The 27645-nt window shown below is 39.0% G+C and overlaps 1 protein-coding gene across 2 annotated transcripts; it reads left to right on the top strand.

The window, feature by feature from the left end:
- On the top strand, positions 1 to 27645 carry TMPRSS7 (transmembrane protease, serine 7). 2 transcript variants are annotated; one of them, XM_017731770.1, is made up of 17 exons: positions 1 to 299; positions 1063 to 1193; positions 3497 to 3564; positions 4600 to 4793; positions 5656 to 5694; positions 9287 to 9515; positions 10853 to 10983; positions 12212 to 12324; positions 13896 to 14002; positions 18290 to 18426; positions 19372 to 19479; positions 20074 to 20184; positions 21300 to 21416; positions 23387 to 23564; positions 23740 to 24008; positions 25123 to 25157; positions 27405 to 27645. In XM_017731770.1, the coding sequence occupies exons 1-17, from the start codon at positions 128 to 130 to the stop codon at positions 27573 to 27575; spliced, it is 2310 nt and encodes a 769-aa protein (XP_017587259.1). In that variant the 5' UTR covers positions 1 to 127; the 3' UTR covers positions 27576 to 27645. The 2 variants fall into 2 exon arrangements, with proteins under 2 accessions (XP_017587259.1, XP_017587258.1); XM_017731769.1 differs by having other exon boundaries at positions 7 to 299; positions 25123 to 25259.

Raw genomic sequence — 27645 nt, 5'->3', positions numbered from 1 at the left:
GGAAGTGGAGACTTTTCTCTGAGGAACAGATTGGTTGAGACTTGTTGGTCAGTCAATTCCTGCTAGAAACATTCCACGATTTTTGTTGTCTTTCACCTTATTTTAGGCAGCCAACATTTCAGTCCAAATGGTATCTGCAGAAGACAAGTTGGCAAAGAGGATTCTGGCAAGGAAAAAGCATGACAAATTGAAGAAAAAAGATAAGTTGCTATGGAATTTTCAAAACAAAATAATTCTCTTTACCCTCATTCTATTCATTTTAGGAGTTGTAACCTGGACATTACTGTGGCTCTTCATTGGTGAGTTGCTGAAAGCTCATGCCAACTCCTGTATTGTTATTGCCAACAGTACTTTGAGATTACTTTAGGATCTCAGTTGTCCTGAGGGCTGTTTCTAAAATAAACATGGCAATTTTTAAATGGGGTCTGAAAAACTTTTGTCTTACTAAGACTTAACAAGTAATTAGAAAAGCAGGCATATCTGCTGGCTTTAGGGGGTGTGACTTTATTTCAGTGTTATGCGAAACATTTTTATGTGCAAGCTGATTCGCACGCTTGCACATAAAAATGACGTGTTTTTATGAGCTTGATTCCTCAGAAATTTTGCCTTCCACTGTGTTTCTTGGGCTTCTGAAGTTCAGGTTATTTTTCAGAATAGATTTAAGGAAGTAAAAGGAGAGTAAAATAAATACGTGTGTAATTAAGCATTAAAAGATACGTTTTCCTCTTTAGACCCCTGATGCTAATACTGCCTAAGATTCCTTAGGGATGCTCCAGAATCTGGATGTTGATACTGCCTTCATTATGCTGGCTCATTTGTATGGTGGTGTCTTATCTGGTGTGGAGGGGACAGGAGCTCAATTAACCATCATTTGGTACACATGTAGAACAGTTTGGCTATAAAAGTGTAGTGTTCTTTGGGTAGTTGTTTCAAACTAGAAACTAGATTAGGCCAAGTAGATTAATTTGGTTTCGAATTTAATAAAAAACCTTAATTGTTATTTGAAAAAAAAAAAAAGAAAGAAAAGAAAAAAAGGCTAACTGTCTTCTTTGTTTCTTGCAGTTCAGGCAGAAAACAAAGATGCACTGTATTTTGTTGGACTGTTTCGTGTTGCCAACATAGAGTTTCTTCCAGAATATAGGAAGAAAGAGTCAAAGGAATTCCTCTCTATGGCACAGACTGTGCAGCATGTGGTAAGATGGGTGTGCTGCTTGGTTAGCAAAAAAGATCAGCGCTGTGAACAAGTGATGTTCAGGTGCCATTGAAGCTGCTGTGGTGTTCTTACACCCCTTTCACCCCACAGGATTATGTGCAAAGGGTGGCTGTCTAGAGGTATGGAGGAACTGACTGCTTTCAGTTTGTTAATCACAAACTGAGTTTTGAACAGGTCTGTTTGTTTTTTACATTTTACTTAAAATTTTACATACTTCCCCCACAAATCTATGACTAAAACTCTAAAAAAGTCCTTAAACTCAATTGCCACTTTTTAAACATCAAACAGATGAAATCTTTTGCATTTACACTGGCATCTTCTGCCAGTCTTCTGCCTTAAAGCATCTATAATTACCCTAGGGATCACAAACATATTTACATTTCCTTCTGATACTAGGTATTCTAAAGACCATTATTCTTTCCAAATACCTTTCAGCAGACGAAGCAGAAACAGAACTCTGGATCAATAGCTGTTCTACAGCAGGAAGAAAAGGGTGGAAATCTTGGTTAAAAGGGAATTTGACTTTGAAGACATTTGGTGTAGAGAGCAAAAATACATTAATGCCAGTCACTGCAGTACTGTCCGCACAAGGATTCAAGCGACTGTATAAAAACTGCTAAACAAAAACAAACAAACAAAAAAATGTTAGATACAACCAAGAAATTTTTCCATAATTACTAAGTTTTTGTTATCTTATAATGTGAACTAATGTTCCTGTTTTCCGGCTCTTTCCAAGTCCTGCATATTAATCATTAAATTTCTTTCAGATAACCAGTGCAGGGTATCACCTTTCCCTGCTCTCCATGGAGCAGCTCTAACCTCCTGTGACCCCTGTGTCTTGCTCTTGTCTCAGAGCATCCTGCCCTTGTCGTGCATAGTGGAGAGAGGTGACAGACAGAAGGTGTTGAGCTGCCAGTGTCACCTCCTCCTACTTGAACATTACTTGGAACTTATTCTTTTTCTTTGCCTGAAATCACCAATGCATTTCGCATTGCTGAAACTGGGCTTTGTGGCAACCTTAACTATTAACTAAAATTGGTAGGGAAGTGGGGGATTTAGGATTTTGTTAGTTGTTGTCCTCAAAACCCTTTTGTTCATGGCTGCTGGCCCAAAGACCCCAAGTGGTAGTAGAAGAACCTCTCAAGATAGGTTCTTTTCATTTGATAGTAGCAGTAATACATAAAATCCCTTGTACCTTAGTCTGGAGAACGACTGAGCTCTACCCACTTTTTTTAGGCCTTTAAAATTATTGTTCAAACTTCCCGTTTCAAACAATAAAAGGGATTAATATGGATGTGATTTTTACAGCCTTTGAAATAATCTGTGTCATAGTCCTTTGGGCATTAGTTTTAATCATAAAGCGCAGAGTGAGGTCTGAACAGCTTGAGGTACATGCCACCTTGTGGCTTTGAACAGGAAGGGGAGAGGAAGGTAATTGTCACACTGGTATTATCCCAGCCCAACAACAGGGAGAATCAGGAGCTTGCTTTGCCCAAAGGCAGTCCTTCATCAGGGAACAGGGAGAGATTTTGCTTCTCCACATGTTTTACACTGTGTGTATTGGAAAGAAATATGTTAATACTAAGCTGTTGATAAAGAAAATATACACAAATGAATCAAAGTGCAAGAAATTCCATGGAAACATTAAAAAAAAGAATTCCTTAGCTGTGAGGGGAATCAAAGCACTGGGGGTTCTCATCCAGGGAAGATGTGGAGTCTCCGTTCTTGGAGGTAATCAACTGGAAATGGCCCTGAGCAACGTGGTATAGTTGGCCATGCTTTGAGCAGTGGACTAGATGCTCTCCAGAGGCCCTTTCCTGTCTCAGTCTTTCTGTGATTCTGTGGGAAAAGCTCTGATATGTGCTGTTCACTGCACGTTAGTAATAACACAAAAAATGTTATGAGTGTGTGCATGTTTCTTGAAGTTTGGCCTTAAGTTTTAGCATCAGCATAGGGGAGCCCTGTGTGTTTGGGATTTTCTGGGTGAAGGATATGCACCTTTTTCAAAATTCATTTCTATGGAAAGAGCATTACTGTATATGTCAGCTGGCCATGGGCAGAAGATTTGATGTTTGCTGGGAATATTGGATTTGTTATGGGTGCATTGAAGAGCTGGTCTCCCCATCTCCTGCTCTGCCTAGCTTGGCTGATGTATGTCTGGAAGTGTGTGCATGGTGGGTAATCTTGGTGGAAAATAGGTTGTTCGTGGGAATGCCTAGGCATGTAGCATTTCTAGGTGTGACTGGTTTTCAGAATGCTAAATCTTTATAATTTCTCTTTCAGATGAACTTGGTCTACACAACTTCTTCTTTCTCCAAATTTTATAAGCAGTCCACCGTCTCAGAAGTCAGGTAAAACTGCGGTTGATGTAATTGCTTTTCTGCTGGCCAGTATATAATGTAAGAAGCCTGCAAAACAAGCTTATTTTTAATGGTTATGATTCAATGTCTTTGCTATGTACTTGAACTGATAGCAAAATAGGTTTATAACCTATACCAATTCACTTAACAAAAGTAAGGACAAACTAAAGTCATATAAACAGTTCCTTGTCTGCCAGGAATACAATGCAAGATGAACAGAAATAATGTCAATAAAGAGGTTTGGTGATACTTTGGCTCATGCAGAAGTTTAACTACTTAAACATGCTGTTGGAGCACAACTCTGTGTAATTGACTAAATTGCATGTATTTTTTAGGTAATGTTCTTGGAATAAAACTATTTTCTACTTATAGAAGAAGCAGGAAATTTCTATGCAATAAAGTATTCTTACTCTAATATTATGCTTGCAATTAATGTTAGAAGTTTAGTTATTTCAGTCCTCTTGAACCCAATACAGTTTTGGTTCAGAAACTGGAGGTTTCTAGGCTGTGTTTGATTCAAAGGTCTTTCTCCCCACTAAAGAGGTAGAGAGTAGTGTGATCATAAACGGCCTCTAATGTGTTACCTAAATAATCTAGGAATCGTTTCTTACATCCTGCAGCGCACAGTGCAGGGTGAGATGCATACCAGTGCAGAGCTCTGTGTTTCTGGAGATGATAGTTCTACTGTTTCTGTTCTACTAATTCTGTTTTGATCTTTAGGAAATAGTCCAGCTCTAATTCATGGGTAGACAATGTGATTTCCATAGATCTCAAAAGTCGGGAGCCCTCAGGAAATTAGCCTACTGAATATTCCCAACTAGATATGAAGAGTGTGTTTGGGTGTTTTGGGGTTTGTCTTGTTTGCTTGATTTTTTTTAAGGGGAAAATATATATTCAGTGGGTTAAAGTAATTAAAAATATGGAAATGAGCCATATGCTTCTGAATCTGTACTTCAGAAGCTTGGGCTAAGAGCCTAGTCTTCAGAGAACTTCCAACAGGATGATAATCTGAGCTCTTTTTTTCAGTAACAACAACAATGGAGGCCTTCTCATTCATTTCTGGATCGTATTTGTGGTACCACAGGCGAAAGGGCAAGTGCTGTGTGAGGATTGTGTGGCTGCTGTTTTAAAGGATTCCATTCAGACAAGTATTATTAACCGAACTTCGGTGGGAAGTCTTCAGGGCCTTGCAGTCGACATGGATTCCATTGTCCTAAGTGGTTAGTATTAGAGCATATCCATATCCTTGAGGAAACACTTCAGTAAGCAAACATTTTTACCTTGGAGTAGCAAATTCTATAAATAAATTAAAATCTTGATCCTACATCTCTAGCTTCTAATACTAAACGTTTAATAGGAAAAAAAAAGTGAGAAGGAAAATAAAAACGAGATTTGAGGTCAAATTAAGGTACAAATTGTCCTTGTAACCAGTGATTGCAAAACTTCCTGTATTGGGAGTGCTCATGTTCATAGTCAGGAGGTAAGATGGATACCTTGTAGGCAGATTTGGGTTAGCCTGTGATTTTAAAAGCATAAAAAGATGAAGGGCTAAGGTGGATCACATGGATCAAACTTTAGCCCCTTCATTGAAAATGAGACTCTTATCACCCCATTATTAAAGATTCAAAAACAGATTATAAAGTTGCCCATTTGTTAAATAACTCCTGTGACATTCCTGTCTGGGGAAAAAACTCACAATGTGTGATTCAAGCATCTGTTTAATGTATTTAGTTACAAAATGTTTAATGATTTTCCATTCTGTGGACATCAGACAGAACAATTCTGTCAAAAAGAAAGCTGAGAGAGACTTTGTGGCCAAGGATGAGAAAATGACCTCCTGGGTACCTCTGTCTTAGTCCTTCAGTTGACTTTGACTGCTTAATTGCCATGCAGTCTCTTCTTGCCTCACCTCCAAAACTACAGAATCTGCAGAAGTGAAGGGGGCTATGGCAACCCCACTCATCGAGAGAAGTGTTTTGTCCTGTGTGTTCAGTGTATTAGAACTGAGATGTGATTGAATAAAACCCTGAATTCTGGATTTCAGGCAAACAAGAAGACTCACACAACTCTTTTTCTATGCAGCAGGTCTTCGGTCAGATTATTGGTCAACAACGGGAACAGGTAATTCACCCTTTTGGCAGCTTCCTTCAGAGGAGAGGTGGAGAACAAAGCTTTGAGTTCATGACTTGAACTTAAAGATACTGTTCAGTGTTAATTTAAGAGGGTTAAACTCAGCCTTGGCATTTAAGTCCTGACTTACTGAAAGAATGACCAAGAATCTTGCAAATAACAAATACAGAAACTATCTACCTTTAATCTGCCTGATAAATTTTTTAGATGTACCTGGTGACATAGTAGGAAACAAACTAAATCAGGTGTTTGCTATTCATTGTGTTGACCAGCAGATTAACCTTTTCTAAACTGGACAGTAATGAATTTAATATGCTGAACAAGAGCAATGCTTTTGTGCATCCTTTATCCTCCTTAACTCCCTTTTCTCCAAGGTTAATGGTGAGTTATTCTTTTGAGTGAATTCCCTAACAGTAATTAGTTTAGGCAGTTGAGTTTTCCCGTGTTGTGGGAGACACTATTTGTACACCTGCTTGGTTTCATGTTGTAGACCTCCCAGAAGGATTCTTTGCCAGTGTGCAAAGCACTGAACAAGGAGTTCAAAAGTACAGTACATCTACCTTCACTAGTATATGGAGTAGGTACCTAAAAAAAATGTGCTACTAGGCTTAGCAATAGGCTAATCACCTTTGAAGCAGACACCCGCTAAGACTCTGTTGGGCCAGCAGTTATCAATCAGCTGGGGATGTGTTGGCCTTCCTTGCTCCTTGACACAAACTGACTCTTCATCTTGAGCAGTTGCACTTGCAACTTGCTCAAAGTCAAGGGCTTTACAGCTTTCTGAATTTGTATTTTTCTTTCATGAGACATTTTGTTGCACTTCTATCTGTGATTTTCACTTCTGTTACTTTGCAAAGGTTTTAGCTTGCATTTTTTTTCAGAATCCAGTAACTACTTTTGCCACGCACCCAAGTCAAGCTCTCCTAGTTCTGAGGTCCACAGGCAGACTTCAGGTCACAGGGCATGGGCCAGGGCTTGCAATGGGGATTGCTAACAGCCCATAATTTCTCAAAACTCAAACAAGTTTGCTGCAGCATTCACTTGTTAAAAGCCTCCTGGCTTAAGCTGCAATGCATAACAATATTGGCTTCTATCGCATCTCATTACATGCATTTTATTTCTATAAAAGAGTTTTGCATATTGGTGTTTGCTTGCATAGCGATTTCATTTCCCAGTTCAGTGTTCCAGGGGAAAGGAATTAGCACAGTTGGAACTTGGTTCCAATTTATTCCAGAATGCAGCCCCTAAACCGGAAGACATTAAGAAGCGCACAACACAATAATTGTTGCTTTTTTAGTCTTTTTTAGGACTTATGTGATATCTTTCACATGAAGGGAAAAGGATGACCTGCCATGTTCTAGACACCTTTTGGAGACTTTATATAGGCAGCTTTTTATACAGCTGGTATCTGTGGGAAGCGTGGAGGGGGTATGTAACAAAGTCAACAACATGGATGGCCACAGTAGTTGAGAATCTTATACTGGTGCAATTTTATTTGTTTGAGTTCTTTGGCTGTGTCCATTTAGGATTATGGAATATGACATGGAGGTGAAAGTGATCATGCAGCAGCACAAAAGGAATGAGCATCAGCAGGCTGATTTTGAGAGAAACGTAGTTGACTTTGGGTATGGAGACGCACCTAGTGGTTGGTTCAGGCACAGACCGGAGTGCAGATTTATTGAAGAATGATGCTGGAGAAGGGACTCATGGACATTCAGCTGACGCAAGGTTCTTGCCTTGCTGTAATATCTGGTTGTGCAGGGTATGCTTGGGTAAAGACTTTATGCAGCTTTGGTTTCAAGCCAGCATGCTTGCACTACTTGTAGTTCTAGAGTCAGCTCTGAATTCTCTGCACTGTGCTCCATAGAAGCAGTGAGCTCTCCCATTATTAATTACTTAGTAGAAATAATGGTAGTCACATAATTTTAGAGATTATGATCAAAGTTGGCTCTGCTAAGGATGACTAACTAAGCACAAATAACTATTACAAAAAGAATGTTATTGGGAAGAGATAAGAACAAGGAAGAAGGAAGAACAAAGCTTTAAATAGCTGTAACTGTAATTCATTTGAATGGAATGTGACCCTTACAGATTGTTCATAAACATTCATAGCATTAGTTTCGAGATTGTTATTAAGAAGTGGAAGTTGGACAAAGCCTGCCACTTCCTGTCTTGATTAACTACTGGTCAAAAGGTCAACATTTAATTTGAGTCAACAACTAGTAGTAAACTTTCACAGTGCTCTAATTGGTTTTCCATTAGGGTAACTATTTCAGAGACTTATGTTTGTAATAGCCAGAAATTAATGCAAATATTCACTTTGTATCTTATTCCCCCTAATTTGCATTTCCCTTTTTTCTCACCTTTCAAAGAGCTATGTTAAGAATTTTAGATATGACCAAACAAAAATTCCCTACTTTTTTTGCTGACTGTGAGCTGCAATATTGAATTGAAATAAAGATCTCAATATATTTTATTTGGAAATCCCAGTTGTTTTGGCTTAATTGGAAAATTGGATGCAAGTAGAATAATATTCTTCTTATCCTTGTCTAAATTATGGCAAAAATTTTTACCCTTTCCTTTGTAAATGTTGTGTAGGGTAGGTTGCATAATTTGTATTTCACAGTATTTCCATTTCTAATGGTGATTTCTAATGCTGCAAAAATTTTCAAGAAGGGGCAGAACAAAGTCCTGATCTGAATTAATTTTGATCCTGCTTTGAGCAGGATGTTCAGCAAGAAAAGTCCTCCATCCCTTCCAAACGGAAGGACTTGGGGAATCCGAATTTGTTGCTACACTTCTACTTCATGTCATGATAAAACATTGAGAACCTTGACAATGGTTTGATCAATAAAAAAGGTGGGAGAATACAGACATGTAGCTGCATTTTTGCTTTGATTTTGTTTTACGTATTATAAATATCATAATGTCCATAGGGGCAAGCAGTTCATTTATGCTTTGAAAGTAGATGAGTATCTCCCAGTGAAGAATTATTAGAGTCATTTATTCTCTAGAGAGTCTGCGAAACTTTAACTGCAATCTGTACAAAATGGCACTGCTTTAGTGGAAATACCGTGCAAGAACTGAATTACAGCACTTGTTGGCCATACTCTGTACTTTTATGAATAGACTGTTCTTTGACCACAGCGTTGTAACTAAGATGAAAACAGTGAGTGGCACAGAAAGCCAGAGAGGGACTCTTTACAAGGTCAAGGGGGAATGGCTCTAAGCTAGAAAAGGGTAGGTTTGGGTTTGGGGTAGGAAATTCTTTACAGTGGGGGTGGTTGCCCAGAACAGCTGTAGATGCCCCTTGGAAGTGTCCAAGGCTGGGTTGGATGGGGCTCTGGGCAACCTGGTCAAGTGGAAGGTATCGCCCTCATGGCAGAGAGTTCAGAACTAGATGATCTCTTAGAACCCAAACCACTGTATGATTCTATTATTACTTTGTTTTTCAAGTTAGATATACTTTCATATTTTGCTTTAGTTTAGCACAAGGATTTTAGGATTTCTTGTTTTAATGCTATGTGGATTTAGGAGTTTTGGAGTGATTGCATCCAGTGTTGAAAATGTGACATTTTCACAGGAACTAATTGCATGTATGATCTCTATGCTGACCATCTGCACAAGCACTTTCCTCTGGATATGCGAGCTACCTCAGAGGGAACAATCTGCTATTTTAAGCTTATCGCATCTGTGGGCCACCTTATCCGCCTTTCAATAGTATCCCTTCAGATTGAAGCAGATAACTGCATCACTGACTCGCTCACCATCTATGACTCTCTGATGCCAATCAAAGATAAGATACTGTACCGGTGAGTATAAATTTCTATTGATAATTAATTGACAACTTTTGGGTTTTTTCTGAAGATCTGCCATCTGTATTTTGTGGTTAGTTTGTTTTTGTTAAAATTGCTCTGATCTTCATGTATTACTCACATAACCCATGACAATTTAAAATTTCTTGGATAAGTTATCTTGCTAGTAAAAGGGAAAATTTTCTTCAAATATTTCTCTTTTTTTCAACTGGAGTGCATCTTCACCTAGCTACAGAACTATGAAAAATTCACACATTACTGAGCAAAATTTTCTGTTTCTTATCAGGAAACAGATGCTAACTGAAAGAGAATGTCAAAATTTCCTCCCTTAGGCAAATTCTTCTGTATGAAGATTAGTGTTTTTCAGATGAAGACTGAAGTTCAGAAACTAAGTCTCGTGATTTTTCACTTACTGGCACTCACTACTTCAGTGCTTTTTTTATCTGCTCTATTTGTTTAGAGGGTTGTAAAAATGTAGAGTTGAAGCTGTGATGGGTTGAGGGATGTGGACTATTCTTTTTTTCTTTTTTCTTCTCTCTCTTTAATGATCCATTATGCTTGTTTAGGGACTTTTTCTTTGAAATTCCTGATAATTAATTCCATAGGACTACGTAAGTCAAAACGAAAAGACAGCACCTTCATGAAGTAGACAAAAGCTCAGTGTTTTCACCCCTGAAACCCTTTTCTCTGGCATTTCAGTCTGTGTATAAGCCTCAAAACCAGAGCATTTGCTTTTCAGTCCTTTTTGAGAGCTGTCCTCTACCAATCTGTATCTCCAACTGACTTGTCTGTGGAACAGCAGATGGTGTTCACTTACATGTTAGTATCGGTAGAGGACTGAAGATGTCTGCTAGGTTATGCATATGGAAAGTAACGTGTTTGGGGTTTTTTTATTGAGACTTCTTATTGGCTCAGGTTCTTAATTTCTGACTTGAAGAATAACTTTCTTGTCTTTCCCTCTGCCCAACAAGAAGATAAAATTGTTGGTCTAATAAAATAAGATTTCTCTTTCTTCCAGCTTTTCGTTAATGTTGGCTTCATTCATTTTTACTGGGAGTGAAGGCTGAAAGTCATTACCTCATAGAGTGAACCATTCCATATCCATTTTCATGTTTGCAATTTCTTTCTTTTTTTGTAAGAAGAATTTCCAGTATTGGGTTTAAACTGGCCTTGTAACAGGTACTTTTGTGCTTAAGAGCATGGAAATTTCAGTGGACTTTGAAGTAGGCAAGATCTGAACCAGTGGAAAATTTATGCATAGAGTGAGAGTAATGTGTTAAGCTTTTCGCTTTTTAAGTGATTGCTTATGTATTTGCTCTTTTCTTCCCCCTCAGAGCTTGTGAACCACCTGATTCATTGGTGTCACTTGTGTCCACAAATAATCTCATGCTGGTAATATTTAAGGCAGCACAAGTAAAGGAGCATAAGGAATTCCATGGCTATTTTGAAGTCATTACACAAGAAAGTAGGTTTGTTCGGTGTTTGGAAGTGTGTTTATTATATTGTTTCTTCTAAGGGCCTGAAGTGGCTGTCATGTTTCTGACTATGGATAAATGATTCCTGTGACTGAGTTTCTTCTTTTTACAGGTGCCTGTCTCCCCTTCTTCTCCTTTGCATTACTGTGTGCCTTCCTATTGAGTAATGTTATCTGATCAGACTAGTTGTGAAGTATGAAGGTAGAGGGCTGAAAGCAGCCCTGAATTCAGTTGGCGAGGGCTGCAAGGTGCCAGTAGATGGAGCTATTTTTTCAGGTGTAGCAGTGGCCTCCCTTCTGCCGTGGGACTCAGGGATCATGCTAAAGGTGGAAGGATGTCAGCACTAAAACCTGCTTTCAGAAAAAAAAAGCTTCAATTGCTTTGTCTGCATTTGCTATCGGTCCCTGACTCCACAGGAACACAAAAGAGTCAGTAACGTTTGTGTGTCAAGTCCATCACTTTATTGCTTATATCTTTAAGTGGTTAGATCATAATCACAAATAATACAAGGAATATCATGCTAGTGGCACGAGGGGAAAAATCTCACGCAGCTCAGTGCAAGGAAATTCAAGTTGCTTTAAAAGATGCTGCCTACTTTTCATGCTGACAGTAATTAAGTATTAATATACCATCAGAAAAGCATGTGATAAGTTCTCCATAATAAGTAACTTCAAGTTCCGTTCTGTGTGGGTTGTGGGCTGGTTGGTTGGTTTGTTTTCTTTAAGTTTGAGTCTGGATTTTCTTTGTTCGTTTCTCTCTGTGTGTGACTTTGTCTTTAATGAATTCTGTAAATCCATTGAGCAGTCATATAAGAAAGTTTTGGTTTCCAGGAGGCTGATTAGTTCAGTATGTTGAACATTTCACTTCTAACTGGCTGCATTCTAAGACTAGAGGTCCCTGTGTAGTACTGCAATGTGGATGTATTGATATTCTTGTTTGCAAAACTTTCCTCAGTGAAATAATATAGATAAACTTTACAATGTGTTCTTCCGGTCCTGCAGAGCCCAGCACTCATCCCTGGATCTTTACATCCTTTGTCTTCTGTGTGCATCATTGGGAAGGGTCTTTTTACAACTTGAATCCCACTAAATATAATTCCTCACCTGCCCGGCTTTGCAGTGACTGACTTGTGATAAATTTGGATGCTTCAACCCACTGAATAGCTTTACTGAAAGTGTATCAAGGTTTGCCAAATTTTGCCTCTTTTTTTTCCCTTAGAGTGTGGAAAAGCAATAATGACAAAGGAGAAAACTGGCTATGAAGGGAGAATCACAAGTCCCTATTACCCAAGCTATTATCCTCCAAAATGCCTGTGTGCATGGAACTTCCAGGTAACATGACTGTTTCTCTCTGAGGCATTGCTGTGTGTTTGGGGAACAGAGAGCTTAAGTAAAGCAGTGATTGAGTTGGCAGTAACCTGCATCTTCACAGACGTAGTAGTTTATAGAAATGGCATTGATGTTTTGTATCAGTTTTTTCTTTTTTCTCTTTCTGTGCACTTATTTTTAAGGAAGAGAACGTAGTTCCTAAGGTGTCCTATTACAAAGGTGAAGAGCTAAGATAAGTTTTGACGTTTAGCCAGCATAATTACTTCATGGCAGGCAATGTAAGACTTGACTGTTTTTAACTCCTCTCTTCCCACTCCCAGAAATTTGGATGAAAAGTATGTACAAAAAGCCTCCTCTAACCTAGTTATTACCACCACTTCTCCGGTATCTTTTCATATGCCTAATACATTTAATTTGTCTTCAGAATGGTCTGTCCTATCAGCACAATCCCATAGACTGTTTTTTTAATTTGGTATCCTTTTCCTTCATCTTTTTAGGTACTCTCCTGAAAGCAAATTGCTGAAAGCTGACATTGTTTTAAAGTAGTTTTGTTTTCTCTGACATGAGTGTTTCCTTATTAGTGCTGCTAAAATAAGGTCTTTGACTTAGGGCTTGCCCTTCAGTGTTTACCTCTCTAAAGAATATAGCAATGGGTATGATGAGGTCCACTGTTTACCCATCTTTCTGCTTATTGTTAAGCTAGTGATTGCCCACATTGAATCACAGCAATAGAAATTAAGTCCAGCGAGCCATGACCTACAGCCTCTTGCCCTTCTAGAATGATAAGGCGATTTTGGGGGGGCTAAATTTAAGGTCTTCACCGTTGACTTCTGATAGAAAGGTTTATTGCTCAAACCAGTTTCATTTTCAAGATTTTATTTTTGTACAATGTTGAACCTTCACTCATTTCCCAAATTATATTTTCTGTAAGAGAAGAGGGGAAAAATTTTCATTTCTGGATTTTTGCCCTGAATCAGCCCTTGTTTTTAAATGAACCCTGCCTTGCCTTGCAAAACATGTTCTGATCCTTTTATGAAAGGAATTTCCAATTAAGTATGAACACTCGTGATATTGCTGGGTTTAGAAATGTTTTGTAAAATACTAAAGAATGCATGGCTGAGCAGGTGCTAGCAGAAGACTATAATATTGTGGTAGAAGTAACTCCTAGCATTACGAAGGTGACACAAGTATTCCAGGCGGTATCTTAACTCTAAAAATCCGCTGGGGCTCTGTGTCCCTACACAAGTACATTTGGATGTGTTTGAGTGCTTTGATCTTGATACAAAAGCTGCTTTCTATGGTCAATGGCTCTCTAAAGATGAGAAGGCTATTGGCTAGAGGGGGAGAAAGCCTGCAGCTGTGGTGGGGCTGTGCCAACCCTTGCTTTTACTCAGGACTGAATAGCTGGCAAGTGTGTAAGGTGCTGGCTGTTGAGCTGATGAAGCCAGCTCAGCTCCCAGAGCATGGCATTGCCAAGCTCCATAATTGCTGAAATAAGTTTATAGACTACTGTGTTCTATGCCCACAAAAGGAAAAAAGAAGACTGCTTGCACTGTCTTTCTTGCTCACAACAGACTCCACAGAAGAGCCTTGGTATAGCTCTGAAGTTTCATAACTATACCATTAGTGAGAAGAATATTAAAGGCTGTGAGCGAGGGTGGTGGAAAATTAATGAACGCATGTAAGTACTCCACATGGATTATTAATGTAATGGTACCAAAATAAACCTTCCCATTACTATTGCAGCTCAGAGAGCTTCCACAAGGACAGAAGTAATTCACTGGGTGCCCTACCATTCTTTTATTTTAGCTGATGATGTACAATCTTTATAAAATGTATTTATATACATATAAATATATATATATAAGTTTTTACATATATATATGTATATGTGTATATATATATATTCTACTGAAAAGTACCAGAAAAATGAAGACAAGAGTCTTTGGTACTCTCTGGAGAGAGAGAAATGGAAAGAGTTGGATAAAGATTGATGTCCTGTGAACCCTAAAATAATTCTGTGTTTTCTGGGGCCATTAAACAAGGTCTGTTTAAAACCCTTTTAAGTGTAACTTAATAATAAGATTGCTCAAGAGGACAGCGAATCTAATTAACTTCTTGGTGAAAGCCATTGCAATGAGATGATTGGAAATAGAACTGTAACTACTTCCTCATTCCAGTCACTGGCTCTTGAAAGAGAAACTGCGCGAAGTGCCTTTCAAGGAACCACTGTTATTTCTGAAGTGTTCTTTATTATAATATTGCTGCTGGTTTTTTATTAAGATACCACTGCTTTCCCAGCACATTGTCCACCCATTCTTTCCTCAATTTTGAAGTCATCTTTGGAATGCTGGATGATGAGGCAAGGCTAGATTTAAAACATCAGATTTTTTTCTTAAACTTCGTTCAAATGGAAACCTCAGTAAGATTAGTCTTAAACTGAGTTTCTGAACTCACTACTGAAAGTAAGTCAATTAGGCCCTTTAGAGTGCAACTGAAAGAATTACAGAGAGAAGAAAAAACTTTGTCTGTTCTTCAATACCATGTTGTATTTATAGAGAGAAAATTCAGTTTGACGCTCCTACAATTGTGCCTTGATGGGAATTGGTTGCTGGATGAGATGAGCACATAAAAACACCAGTCAAAACACACCACGCTTAGTGTGTTTGTGGGGTTTTTTGGTGTTCTTTTTATGACAGAAATGGAAAGATTTGTGTTATTTGGGATGGCTGAGATAAAAAACAAAGGCAAAATCTGGAGGCAAAAATGATAATAGGTTCATACTGAAGGATTATCTGACAGAGAATCCTGAAAGAATCTGAGCAGCTTTTTGATAAACCTGCCAATTATGCATTCCACAGAATCAAATGTCCATGATATGATTCTTAGAAGCGCACTCAGGGTTACTTTTGAAGTACTGCACAAGAACGCGTGCTCCTGATTTCTGTTGGAAGTTGCTGGTTATAGTAGTAGACCAAGACCTCTTCCTTTGAAAGAGAGTATTTTTCACTAAAAATAAGGCTTTTGAACTTCTGATTTTCTGTTCAATGTTTACTTTTAAGAGGAAAAAATATGACTTAATGCATGAAACATGGTGATGTTTTATTTTCTTCTTTTTCCCCAAATTTTAATAGTTAACGAAATGCAGAGGGGGTGGGGGGGCAGGGGACCCCCATCTTTCTTTTACAATTGTGCCTTATGGAATGCTTATTCTGTTATCTTAGGTAAAAATGGTTAATAAACTTTGAGATACTGATATTAGGAAAGACTGGGACCAAGAAGGTGGTGCAGATAAGGTTCCTTCAGACCTCTAGGGACAGCTTTATCTAACCAGAGACACTGAACACAACCATGCAGTTCTTCCTCGTGGACATACAATGCTCCACTGCCTAGTCAAAGAAGTTACAGCTGATGAACTGCTTTTGCTGAAATTCTCAGAGGCAGGAATACCAGTGAGTCTCTTGTGAGCAGGCCACTAGAGGTTTATGTGAACACAGAGGTGCTTTATTTGTCTTAAAACTGTTAGTGCAACATCCCACCGTTTCTGAGCAGCATGCATGTATCTGCTCATCCCCTGAAAAACTACCCCACTCACTTTTCCAGCATATGGGACAGGATCCCCTTAATCAGTTTCTCTCTGGAGCAATGGCACAGAGTTACAGATGGTGCTTTGCAATTTCCATTTGCCCTGGACCTGGATATATGACCAGTAAAACACCAGCAAAAGGCTCCTGAGGGCCTGTAGCTTTGTCTTACAAATCCCATGAGCATATGGCATTTCTCACTGTGTGTAGGAGATAGCTTACTCAATGTACTTGTTCCAGCTTTGCCACAGATGGGCAGCAATTTCCTCTACTTTTGGTGAGATGAGTTTGTTTTATTTGTCTGAGAAGGGGTCAATGCAGCCTGAAACTTTTTGGGGTTTTTTTTAATGGTGCTAGGGTTTGTTGGAAGGAAGATTGTCTAAGTGATTGACAGGAGAAATGTAGAAAATGTCTGTGGGCTAACTGATGGGAATCAGATTGTTAGATGGCATTTTGCTGTGCACTTTGACAGGCTGTTTTAGGTTGGGAGCGTTGGTGACAAACACTAAAATTAGTGACAATTAGACTTCCTGTTGTAGGAAGTCTTCACTCTTAACACTGATGGATTTGGCGGGTGCATGTACTGGTTTGAAGGCAAACCAGTGGGAAAAATGAACTCCACACAAATATTTTGTGAGAGATTCAAAGTCAGAACTACAATTTAATAGGAAAATTAAAATAAAGGCAATAATACGGAAACACTGGCTTAAACTGACAAAGTCAGAATACGGCCTGACACCCTGTTGGTGGTGGCTGCAGTCCCTTTGGAGTGATGGATGTGGTTTTGTCAAAGCAGTGATCCTGTAGAAAGATCTGGTCCTTCTCTGGAGGTCAAGTGGTGGTTATTGAGATCCTGTCCTTGAGTATCCAGTGGTAGTGCTACCGTGGTGTTCCAAGCCTCAGATTATATACAGGTAGGAATGTTTGGTTCCTCCCCCCAGGGTGGGATATCTCACAATGGGATGGTATAATTCTATGAGTCACTCTGTGAGACCTTGGTGGTCCATTAGCAGAGATGGCCCCCCAGGGTGGCTGCTGCTTCCCCAGGGGGAGTTACCAGGACTGAGTCATGGTAAAGATAAAGAACACTGCTCCTCCCATTTTAACAGCTTGCTTCTTTGTTTGGGGCTTCTTTTACAATTAATTTTCCTATAGTAGAAGTCTGTAAAATTAACTGGGTTTTTTGCATCTGCTTTCAGGATGTCAAAGAGGAGTCTTGTTCTTTTAAATTGTTTTCTTCCTTTGTTTTTCACATTACTGGAACAGAATCTCCTAGATCTATTAACAGGATGTTTCATTTTAGTAGGGTGAAATAAAGCACACATGAAAACATATAAATGAGTGTGTCCATTCCCTGTGGCAGACTTCACTGGGATGCTCCAGACACTGAGGCAACATCTGTTCACATGGAAATCACTGACCAATTCTTCTCCATTCATTGACATGAAGAGTAGTCCCAGTGCAATGCTTGATGTGAAAAATACACAAGGGAAATATTTACCTCTGGCTAATAGTCCACTAGTCCAGTTAACAATACAACAATCCATTTTTGTCTTTTGTTCTTTGTGTTCATCCTGTTGTCAGCGAGTGACCTTGTACTGCTGTCAAACAGGTATGTGTGCCAAGTCTGCTAAAAATCAAGAGAGCTGCCTGGGCTCTTAAATCTATTTAAGATTCATATGTACTTTGATTTTTGCAGGAATATTAAAGCCAGATGTTTTCTTGTAAGTGCTGCATCTTTGAGGCATTTTTGTTGAACAGAGGAGAGGGTCTTTTTTTCCACTTCTAGAACAACCTGTACTGTTGATGTTCACTGGTTTACTACATTTAAAACTGTTTCCATTTTTAAAATAATGATCCAGCAACCTTTCCCTGGTCAAAGAGGCTTTGTTTGTTGTGGGTTTTTTTGCTTTGGGGTTTGTTTGTTTTACTTTGCTTTTTTTTTTAATCTAGGTTTTTTGTTGCCCCCCACACCCCAGCTAGAGATTGGCCTATTTGATGAAAGGGACATTAGAAATTCATTAACAATGGATGGATTAAATGTTTGCTGGCATCAGAGAGCATTTAGGTTTCTCTGAATGAAGTGGCACCTAGGCAGAAGTCCAAGGAACCACTTTGTCAAAATAGCAACTGAAAGTCGATGTGCATCCAAGGCATTATTTTTAAGACTATTTATTTGAAGGCATGATATTCAAAAGTAAATTTCCACAATGTTAGTGGTGAATGAAGGCTGGGTGACCACCAAGAAATATTTTTGGTTTGGGTTCTTAATTAAAGTATGGCAGATGACTGTATTTCTGAATTTGAGTGGTGTTGACATTTAAATCGTATGTAAGGCAATTTTCCTATGAAGGCTGCTCTAGAACTTGCATGAACGCTTCTAGGTACTGTGGTTACTATGTTGATCACCAAACAGTATTCCACATTACAAGTTCTGCTGTCAGTGTGGAGCTCCAGTGCAGTTCGAAGGTCTCTGAGAAGCCCCTGCTGGTGGAGTATGGCAGCTACAACATCAGCCAGCGTAAGATGGATTTTATCTTTTTCAACCCTTCTTTGCATTTCAGACCTGTGAAGCAGCATTTTTTGGGTCCAGTAGGACTTAATTAAGTTTATGCAGGAAATTACCTGTTGGGTTTCAGTTCATTTTCTTTTCTAATCTTACTAAGTCAGATGACTAGCAAACAAAGAACCTTTTCTAGGCTGCACATCTAAGGTTTGTGGGCATGTGCAGCATGCTCTGGTTTCCTGCACGCACACAGTCTATTCTCTTCTGCACAGTCCTCAAAGCTTCCTGCATGGCTATGGCCATGGTGCAGCCAGTTGAAGTCTGCTGTTCCTGTTTGTTTTCATCCCCAATGTTTTGTTTGCAATGTTTCTATTGCTATAAGACTTCAGGTAATGAAAAGAGTACCAAATAATCAACTGCTTATTTCACGCTTTCCATACATTTATATATATTGTGTTCAAATCTGAAATCTGAGATTAAAAAAACAGCTCAAAACGTTAATAAATTCTGAGACCCTGAGTTTTTTCCAGTCCTGAAACAGACAACTTGTTTACTGGTACTTTTTCACCTGTGTTAATCTTACATATTCCTGTTAAAGTAGTAAAGAAGCAGTGGTTTCTGTACATAATTACTAAGCAGCCTTGTGTTGTACTGTATAACACTGGCTGATTTGGTCCAGCCCTAGGGAGCCTATGGTACATATTCCAGGCTTAGCTGAACTGGAACTTTAGAGAAATTTTTTCCTCTTCTTTAAATCCCAGTTTTCAACATTTGAATTCAATTTAAGTGCTGGCAATGTATACAGGCTATAGTAAATTTAGATCAACTTAATTGTTCCTTGGAGAAGCTTAGTGACTGTAAATTGAAACAAGCTGGCAATATTTGTGAAAGGAAATTTTGAAGTTTGGTTGCTTGGTTTTTTGTTTTGTTGGTTTTTTTTTTTCCTTTTTTAACTTCCAGCATGTCCACCTGGACATTTCAAGTGTTCTACTGGCTTATGCATCCAGCAGATGCAGCGCTGTGATGGCATAAACAACTGCTTCGATGAAAGTGATGAACTTTCTTGTGGTTTGTATTCACTTATTAGAGATCTTGATGAGAAAACACAGTGAATATATTCTCTAGTCTTAGAAGGCAGCTGAAACAAGGTGAAAATTTTTAATGGGGATACCAAAAGATGTTTTCAGCTTCCTTTATATGTCCAGGTACAGACTATCCCTCAGTCTCTTGAGTGCTTAATTCGTAGTTAATTGGCAAGGGACAAAACCAAGAATGAAGAAGGTATGGCACTAGAGAGCACAAGGAAGAAATTTACATGTGCAGTAATAGCTGTAGTAGGCTATATTTTAGCTTTTCCTCATGTGATAAAAGCTAGCAATTATTAATAAAGTTCTGTTCCATTTTGAGATGAGTTATTCTATTTTTGTGGGGGAATGACAAAGGGGGGTGCACAGAGTAGATGAGAGTGATACTAAACATCTCCACCTGGGGAGCTCGCTGAACTCTTTTGTGCTCTATTTGCTCCACGGATAACGTGGCACTCATGCCCATCCTTGTACCGTGCTGTGAAGGAATGAATGTGGTATCCAGGTACAGCCAGAAAGGGATGTGTTAGCATTTACAGGAATGCTTCTGTACCTGATTTGGCTTATGTTTTTAAAGTTGTCCCTGAGTGGAACTGTAACTCCAGCTTAGCAATACAGGACAACTTGCTTGCCTGCAATGGAGTACGTGATTGTGAGAACGGAAAAGATGAGCAGAACTGCACCCACAGTAAGGCTGCTCTCCTGAGTAACTTTTTTTCTCTCTTTTATCATCCATCTGTTCCTGACTTGAATTCTGGATGCTGCATTCAAAGGGTTAAGAGGCACTGTCAAATCTCACTTGGGCTATATAACTCCATTCCATTTTTCTGATATGTTTAGAAACAAGCCATTTCTGATTTTAAACTGTTTCTTTTTAATAAGCTCATGAACATCTGTTTCTGCAAAATACTGGCAGAATAATTAAGTACTTCAGGTGCACGCTGGGGATCTAGGGATTTAAAACTTGAATCTGAGATTTTATCTCTTTACAGCATAATCTGTGCAAATTAATTCCTGGATCTATTTTACCATCTGTAAAATAACTATAAAAATGATGGTTTCTCTCTGGCAGTTTTCAGGGTTGTAAGGTTAGTGGAAGCCATAAATTTAGCATTAGGCAAATGAAAGTTGAATCAGAACTTTCTTGAATTTTTTTAGAATAGATGGACACTGTGACATATGAAAGGGAGCACAACTGAAAAGTGCTGCAAGTGATTTTTTGAAGAAAACTTTTTTGATCCCTCAGAAAAGACAGTCTGTGTAAATGATTACAGGATACTTCTGTGTGCTGACAAGAAAAATAGATTGGGTTTGAGTGGCCTCATTTATTGCAAGCCACAGGGAAACAGGAAAATGCCGAGTTTAGGGGTTGCAGTTTTTCTGGATACAGTTACTAAGGCTGGTTTCATTGCAACCTTTCTTTTCACATTTAATACTGAAATACAAAGGAGAGCTTCTTTCCAGAGTACTGGATGTTTTGTCTTGCCACCCTTACACTCTACATCTAATTTTCACTACTATATCTGTGTTTGTTAGTGTTGCAGGAAAGAATGTGATGAAATCTTTGTTTGGACTCAGCCAAGTAAATGCACACCCAAGTATAGATGCAGTCCTATTTGAATAATTTATTCTGTTTAGAGGTTGGTTTAAGCCATTCCAACCAAAGTGCTTTTTTGTCATGTTACTTCGTATCTATTAATACATGTATTAATATATGTACATCTTCTATCTGTGCAGACATGTCTTCGTGTGTTAAGCTGAGCCAATGGTTGTTTTGGGTTTTTCTCCTCACAACTATTTCAGGTATTCCCTGCACCAACCACATGTTCAAGTGCAGGAATAACATTTGCATTAGGAAACAATATGCAAGGTGTGATGGGACTGTGGACTGTGTTGATGGAAGTGATGAAAGCAGCTGCAGTAAGTTCCTTTCAAATGTTCATCTTTCTGAACTTTGAACTTTTTACACAATAAAGACTTATTTCTTCCTGTTTTGGAGTGGGTACAAGTCATGCTGGAGGTACTGGATTTTTATTGCATTCTCTCTGTGACAGTGGGGTAATAATTAGCTATCAGTTTACTTCAGATCTGGTTGCAGAATTTGCCAAGATCTTGTGGGAGGGTGGGCTTCCAGTTATGGGGAGCCTTAGACAGCTGTACTGCTTATCGCAGCTATGCTAAGGATTAGGGCAGCAGGGTTAATTACAGAGTGAACTTGCTTAGCTAGTGAGGCAGCACTTTTGTTCTCTGCAGCAATGCCAGCACTTTGCTGAAGTCGGACTGTATTTGGACTTCAGGAGTGATACAGCTGCAATGAGAAAAAACTCATGAACTTTTCACTTCTCTGACTCATCCAGATGGTGAAGACCCCAATACTTTACAGTATCAAGTTATGTTCTACTCTTAAATCTTCCTAAAGTAACCTCTGTACAACCTTTTCAGTTTGTTTTGCTGTAACACAAACGGATGATTGTCACTGGAGTAGCAAAAAAAAAGTGGGGTTAGGATTAGTTGCTTAAACTGAATGGTCTCAGGTATATTACATAACATGGACGTGTTGGAACAAGTACACGGGAGGTTCATGAAGATATCTGAGGGCTGGAGCACCTCTCCTATGAAGGCAGGCTGAGAGAGCTGGGGTTGTTCAGCCTGGAGAAGAGATAGCTTTAGGAAGAAGGCTCTTAGCACTTTCCAGTACCTAAAGGGGCCGACAAGAGAACTGGAGAGGGACTTTTTCACAAGGGCATGTAATGATAGTACAAGGAGGAATGGCTTTATAATAAAAAAGGGCAGATTTAGATTAGATACAGGGAAGAAATTCTCCACTGCGAGGGTGGCAAGGCCCTGGCACAGGTTGCCCAGAGAAGCTGTGGATGCCCCATCCCTGGAATTGTTCAAGGCCAGGCTGGATAGAACCCTGAGCAACCTGGTTTAGCAGGAAGGTGTCCCTGCCCATGGCAGGGGGACTGGGACTAGATTAAGGTCCCTTTCCAAACCAAACCATTCTACAATATTATGATTTTGCCTGGCCCTCAGCTGCCTTTGGCATGCCATCTGTATGTCAAATCTTTCAGCACTTGCTTTGGTTCCAGTAGGACCTCTTAAGAGACTAGCCATATGCCTATTTTTATTTGGAAACGTTAAAGGTGCATTCGACGTTTGGGACATGTTCAGGAAAGGGTCCAGAAATGTTAACACCTGTGTGTGGGACTAAAACTCCTGAGCAGAAACTTTATGTGCAGGCACTAGGGATGGACATGAGGCTCTACAGAAGGGTCTTTCTTCCTTGCTTTTCTAATTAAGAGTTCAGATTTTTGTGCTGATGAGACATCGCTTCTTCACCTGTTAGTAATATGCAGCATTGTCAGACTGTCAGTCATTTCCATAGAAAATAATGATTGTACCACCTTGTTTCTCAAATAAATGTCCAATCTCCACATACATTTTTTCTTGTATCATTCCCACTGTTTTGGCAAGAAATACGTGTTCTGATGATGTTGAACTTCTTTGCTGATGATCTCCTTTCAGGTCAGAGTTGGCAGCATCAAAAAGAGATGAGAGATTGCTTATTTGTGTATATTCATTGTGATGCTTATTAGATCAATGGATCATGTGACATTTATGGCACAAGAAATATTTAGGGGCTAATTTCTGTAGCAGAGCTAGAAAAGCAACTTAGTAAAATTTCCAGCCTAGTGCCTTTTTATGGAGTCACCTCTTGTTTCATTAATAGAGTAGCCAAAGAGAGAAGTTTTGAGATTATAGCAGGAGAACAAAATAGATTTCAAAATATTTCAAAGTGCAATATTTTTTCATGCCCTGTGTGGGAAGCCCCCTCACTAAAGGAAGGTACTGGAGATGGGGATTATAACCTGAAATATCCCTTGCAGGTTGTGGCAGTAGCAAGATCAGCAATCTCATCTCTCGGATTGTAGGTGGCTCAAACACTGAGGAAGGTGAATGGCCCTGGCAGGTCAGCCTTCATTTTGGGGGAGCTGCTTACTGTGGAGCATCAGTGATATCCAAAGAATGGCTGGTGTCTGCAGCACACTGCTTTCAAGGGAGCAAGTAAGTAGTCTTCCCTCTAACTCTATCCCAGACAGGGTCAGGATCCACAAGTGCCTTTAGGTTCCAGAGTTTGAACTGCATGGAGGTGCTGCACTCCCCTTTCCCCAGCCCTGCTGTCAGCAGGTGTTTTGAGGTACTTTTTTAAGAAATGTCTTCTTTGTTTGCTCCCACCCAGGCTGGCTGACCCCAGAGCATGGCGTGCCCACCTGGGCATGCAAATGCAAGGCCGTGCCAAGTTTGTGTCTGCGGTGAGGCGGATCATAGTCCATGAGTACTACAACAGCCGGAACTATGACTACGACATCGCGCTGCTGCAGCTGAGCACACCGTGGCCGGACACCATGAGCCACCTCATCCAGCCCATCTGCCTGCCTCCCTCTTCACATAAAGCCCGCAGCGGGGACAAGTGCTGGATAACAGGTTGGGGCCAAAAGCAGGAAGCAGGTGAGTTTTATCCCTTCTGCTGAGCTAATCTTATTCCCAGGAGCCTTCACACCTGGGGGTGTGTGCACCTACCTTCGTATGCTCAGGAAAATTGGCTGCTGGTCCCATGGGTCTGAAAGTCTTCCATATTGTGTTGTTGGTATAGGGAGCTTCACTTACTCCAAAATATCAGTGTTGTCTTTCCCCTCTGTTCCCCTTGGAGGTGTGGGACACATGGAGTGGTTTCTCTCTTTGGGTTGCTGGTTATTCATATGTGAAATTAAAAGGCTGGTTATTTGAAAGATAAATGTAATGCCTCAAAAAGAGCCCCAGGGGGGCATTTTTCCCTGTTTCTCTCTATTCCCTTTGTCAGTTTCTACAATGAAAGTGCCAAATCAGTCTTTTAACTTCAAAGTATACTTTATTACATACTAGCTTTATCAAATCCTAAAACAAAGTTTCATGATATAAACCAGCGCTTGCATATTTGAATATGTGAGTGAGGGGTTTTTGGCTATAACCAGATTTTGAAAGGATCACCTGATGAGATTGGGCCTGCTGTATTCAAAGGAGGGGAAAATTTGAGTTAATTCTGTTGTTATTATTGTTATTATTAAACTATATATCTTATAAAAAAGAGATGTTTTACCAAATCTTTCAGATAGAAAGAATCAAATTTGGGAATTGGTTCTTTATGCTGCCAAAATTCACATTCTGAAACTCTGTCTCATAATCTTAATCTTGAATTTGGCTCCTTCAGATATACTGCTCTCGCTGCAAATCTCTCATGTGGGGATCTAAATATCTTTGTAAAATTCTGTTTCCTTTTTGAAATAAAAAGAGAACAAATTAAGAAGTCTTGAGACATTTTGAAAAAGACAAAAAACTTTTTGGCCAATCCTAGTGATTATGCCATTTTATTTGGTGTGTCCAAAGGACCCAGATCACGTTACACAATTGCCTGATAGTTAGAAGAGGCTTTCTTCTGTGTTGCAGTTAGTTGTTTGGAAACTGGAATAATTCAATGATCAAAAGTATCTGTGGATATTTCCTGAAGACTTCTTGTTTTGTATTTCAAAAGATGAGTAAAATGCTAAGATCTGTTGAATCACCCTTCGCCAAATTTGTTTTCCAGATGATGAAGTTTCAGCAGTTCTTCAGAAAGCAGAGGTAGAAATTATTGACCAGACATTATGTCACTCCACTTATGGGATTATCACAGCTAGGATGTTTTGTGCTGGGCTATCATCTGGGAAAAGAGATGGGTGTAAAGTATGTATCTCAGCACTCTTTGCATAGAGCTTATCTTGTCTTTCATTGTTGCATGATGAGGTATAAGAGTTGACTGGCAGACTACTTTGTGGTCAATATGTTTCAGTTCTGAAAAAGAGCAGTGTGAGAATTGTCTGTCAGCAAATCTCTTCTGTGGGTGATTTCAGAGTTCTGCTGCTTTATGTCAATGAGTAGCACCGCTAAGTTTCAGTCACAGGTCAAGAGCCAATCAAGTTGCAAGTCCCTATAAGCTGAAATCAGGCAATTTTTGGCACAATAGGCTCTCAGCTGAAGAAAAAACTGAGAAACCAGCTTGTGTCTTTTCAGGATCCCTCCCTTCCAACTTGGAACTACAGGACTGTTTGATGAGATGCAGACAATTAGGCATAAATTTACAAATGCAAGATATTTCTGATCTGGAAAAGCTGAAAGATGATAAATGTAAAGTGCTGAATTTACTCCTAGTCAGCAGTAGTAAAACCTCATAGATACACAATATGTATCTATATGACACTTACTATTACAGATCTAATATGCCATATTATATTGAACTTACATAAACCATACATATTTACTGCTAAAACAGTAGTAAATTTACTGCTGAAATAATAATAAAAACATTTTTTTATGATGGAGATCTGGAATCTTCAAGATATTCTAGCTTTCACTAATCTACATAAAAGTGAGTGAGACTACAATGGCTGAGGGAGTATAATGCACCAGCTGTTTTTAGAGGTTAGTGAGAGCACTGATATTAAGTATCATTTTCAGTATCTGGAGAATTTGTTGGACTATGGCCACTCAAGATATAGGCAAGGAAAGGCATCATTTTGGCTGCATTTTTTAAGGGCAAATGATTTGTGTCTGTGACTGGCAGTTGTTAGATCTATTCAAATTGTGGTATTCCTGTTTTGTGAAAAATGCTGGTGTTCCAGCTGGTGTTTTGTCCTAGGAATGAAAGAAAAGACTTGCAAATTTTACTTTCCAAATGTAAAATATTAATTGTCATGGAAGGAAGAAATTGTCTTCCAAATTCTTAACCTTTTTGAGGCAATTCAGGGTAATCCTACTTTGAGGAGAGGGTGCCACCTAAGCACCTTAGAAGAGGTCCCTTCCAACCTGCATATCCCAACAAACTATAAAGTGAAGGCAAAATAGTTTTCTAGCTCTAAAAAAATATTTGTCTAGAAAGAAGGCACTTCTCTTGCAAAACATCTGAATTTTGCCAAATGCACCTTTTGCTTTTGGAAGTTGTTTAATGCACCCAATGTTTTGGTGAAGTTTAATGTACCACTGGGTGTCTTTTTCAGAGATGCTGTGTGTACAGCAGAGCCTTACAGGTTTAAGTATACAAGTATAAGCTTGGTCCAAGGAATTTTCTCCAAATGGTGGCAAATGGTTTTACACCTGAAGCTCTGTCAATGCATTCCTACAAGAACACCCTAGCTCTAGAAGAGTCCTAGTTGCTTTGTCCTGTATTACAGCATTATGACATCCTGTATTAAATTCTGAAGTCTAGAACAGACTTCATTTTAACTGCTCTATTTACAAAGACATTATGAGCCTCTAAACATTACATGCTAAACATTACATTACTAAAGGACAGTGCTTAGGCTCTTTTCCCTTCTTAAAAAAAAAATCAAGAAAAACCACAAACACAAAACAATTGAGGGATTCCATCTGTTTCCATTTATCTCTAATTTGAAAGAAGTCATACAATTATTAAATAGTTTATTTATTATATTAATTTTATTTTATTTTTAAAATATTTTTTTAAAGCTTACTGGTTTTGAGTTTTAGTGTGTAACCTGTGAATGTATGAACATGTTTAGTAGCAGATTTGGGGTTTACCTGTAAGTTTTAGGCTAGACAAAAAAAGTGAATTTCAAATGTAGTCCCTGCAAAATAATATCTTAATTAGTGTCTTTAAAGAGTGAGAATTATCTTCTCTCTTGTGAAAGAGCAAACTTTGGTACAACTGTGCAATCCCATCTACGTGAAAAAAACCCCCTATCAAGTGTTTGAACTATGTGACTATGAAAATATAATCACTAGAATTACTCATGCAAAATATCTCCCCTGGATTTTCCCCCAGTTTTCATAATTCATATTGCAAACACATATAACTCAATATATTATTTTTAGGGCGATTCTGGTGGACCACTGTCATGTCAAAGCAATGGAGATGGAAAATGGTTTTTGACTGGCATTGTGAGCTGGGGTTATGGATGTGGAAGACCAAATTTCCCAGGTGTCTACACAAGAGTGTCAAATTTTGCGCCATGGATACACAAATATGTGCCTTCAGTCTTGTAACTTGAAAGCTGTTTTCTTGGAATAAAACATGTCCTAGATATCTTCATTAAAATCATATTTGGAAGAACTA

Source organism: Corvus brachyrhynchos, unplaced genomic scaffold (assembly GCF_000691975.1).
Source record: "Corvus brachyrhynchos isolate BGI_N302 unplaced genomic scaffold, ASM69197v1 scaffold3, whole genome shotgun sequence".
NCBI classification, from domain to species: Eukaryota; Metazoa; Chordata; class Aves; order Passeriformes; family Corvidae; genus Corvus; species Corvus brachyrhynchos.
The sequence above is the reverse complement of the archived record's forward strand: the minus strand, read 5'-3'. Positions and strand labels throughout refer to the sequence as shown.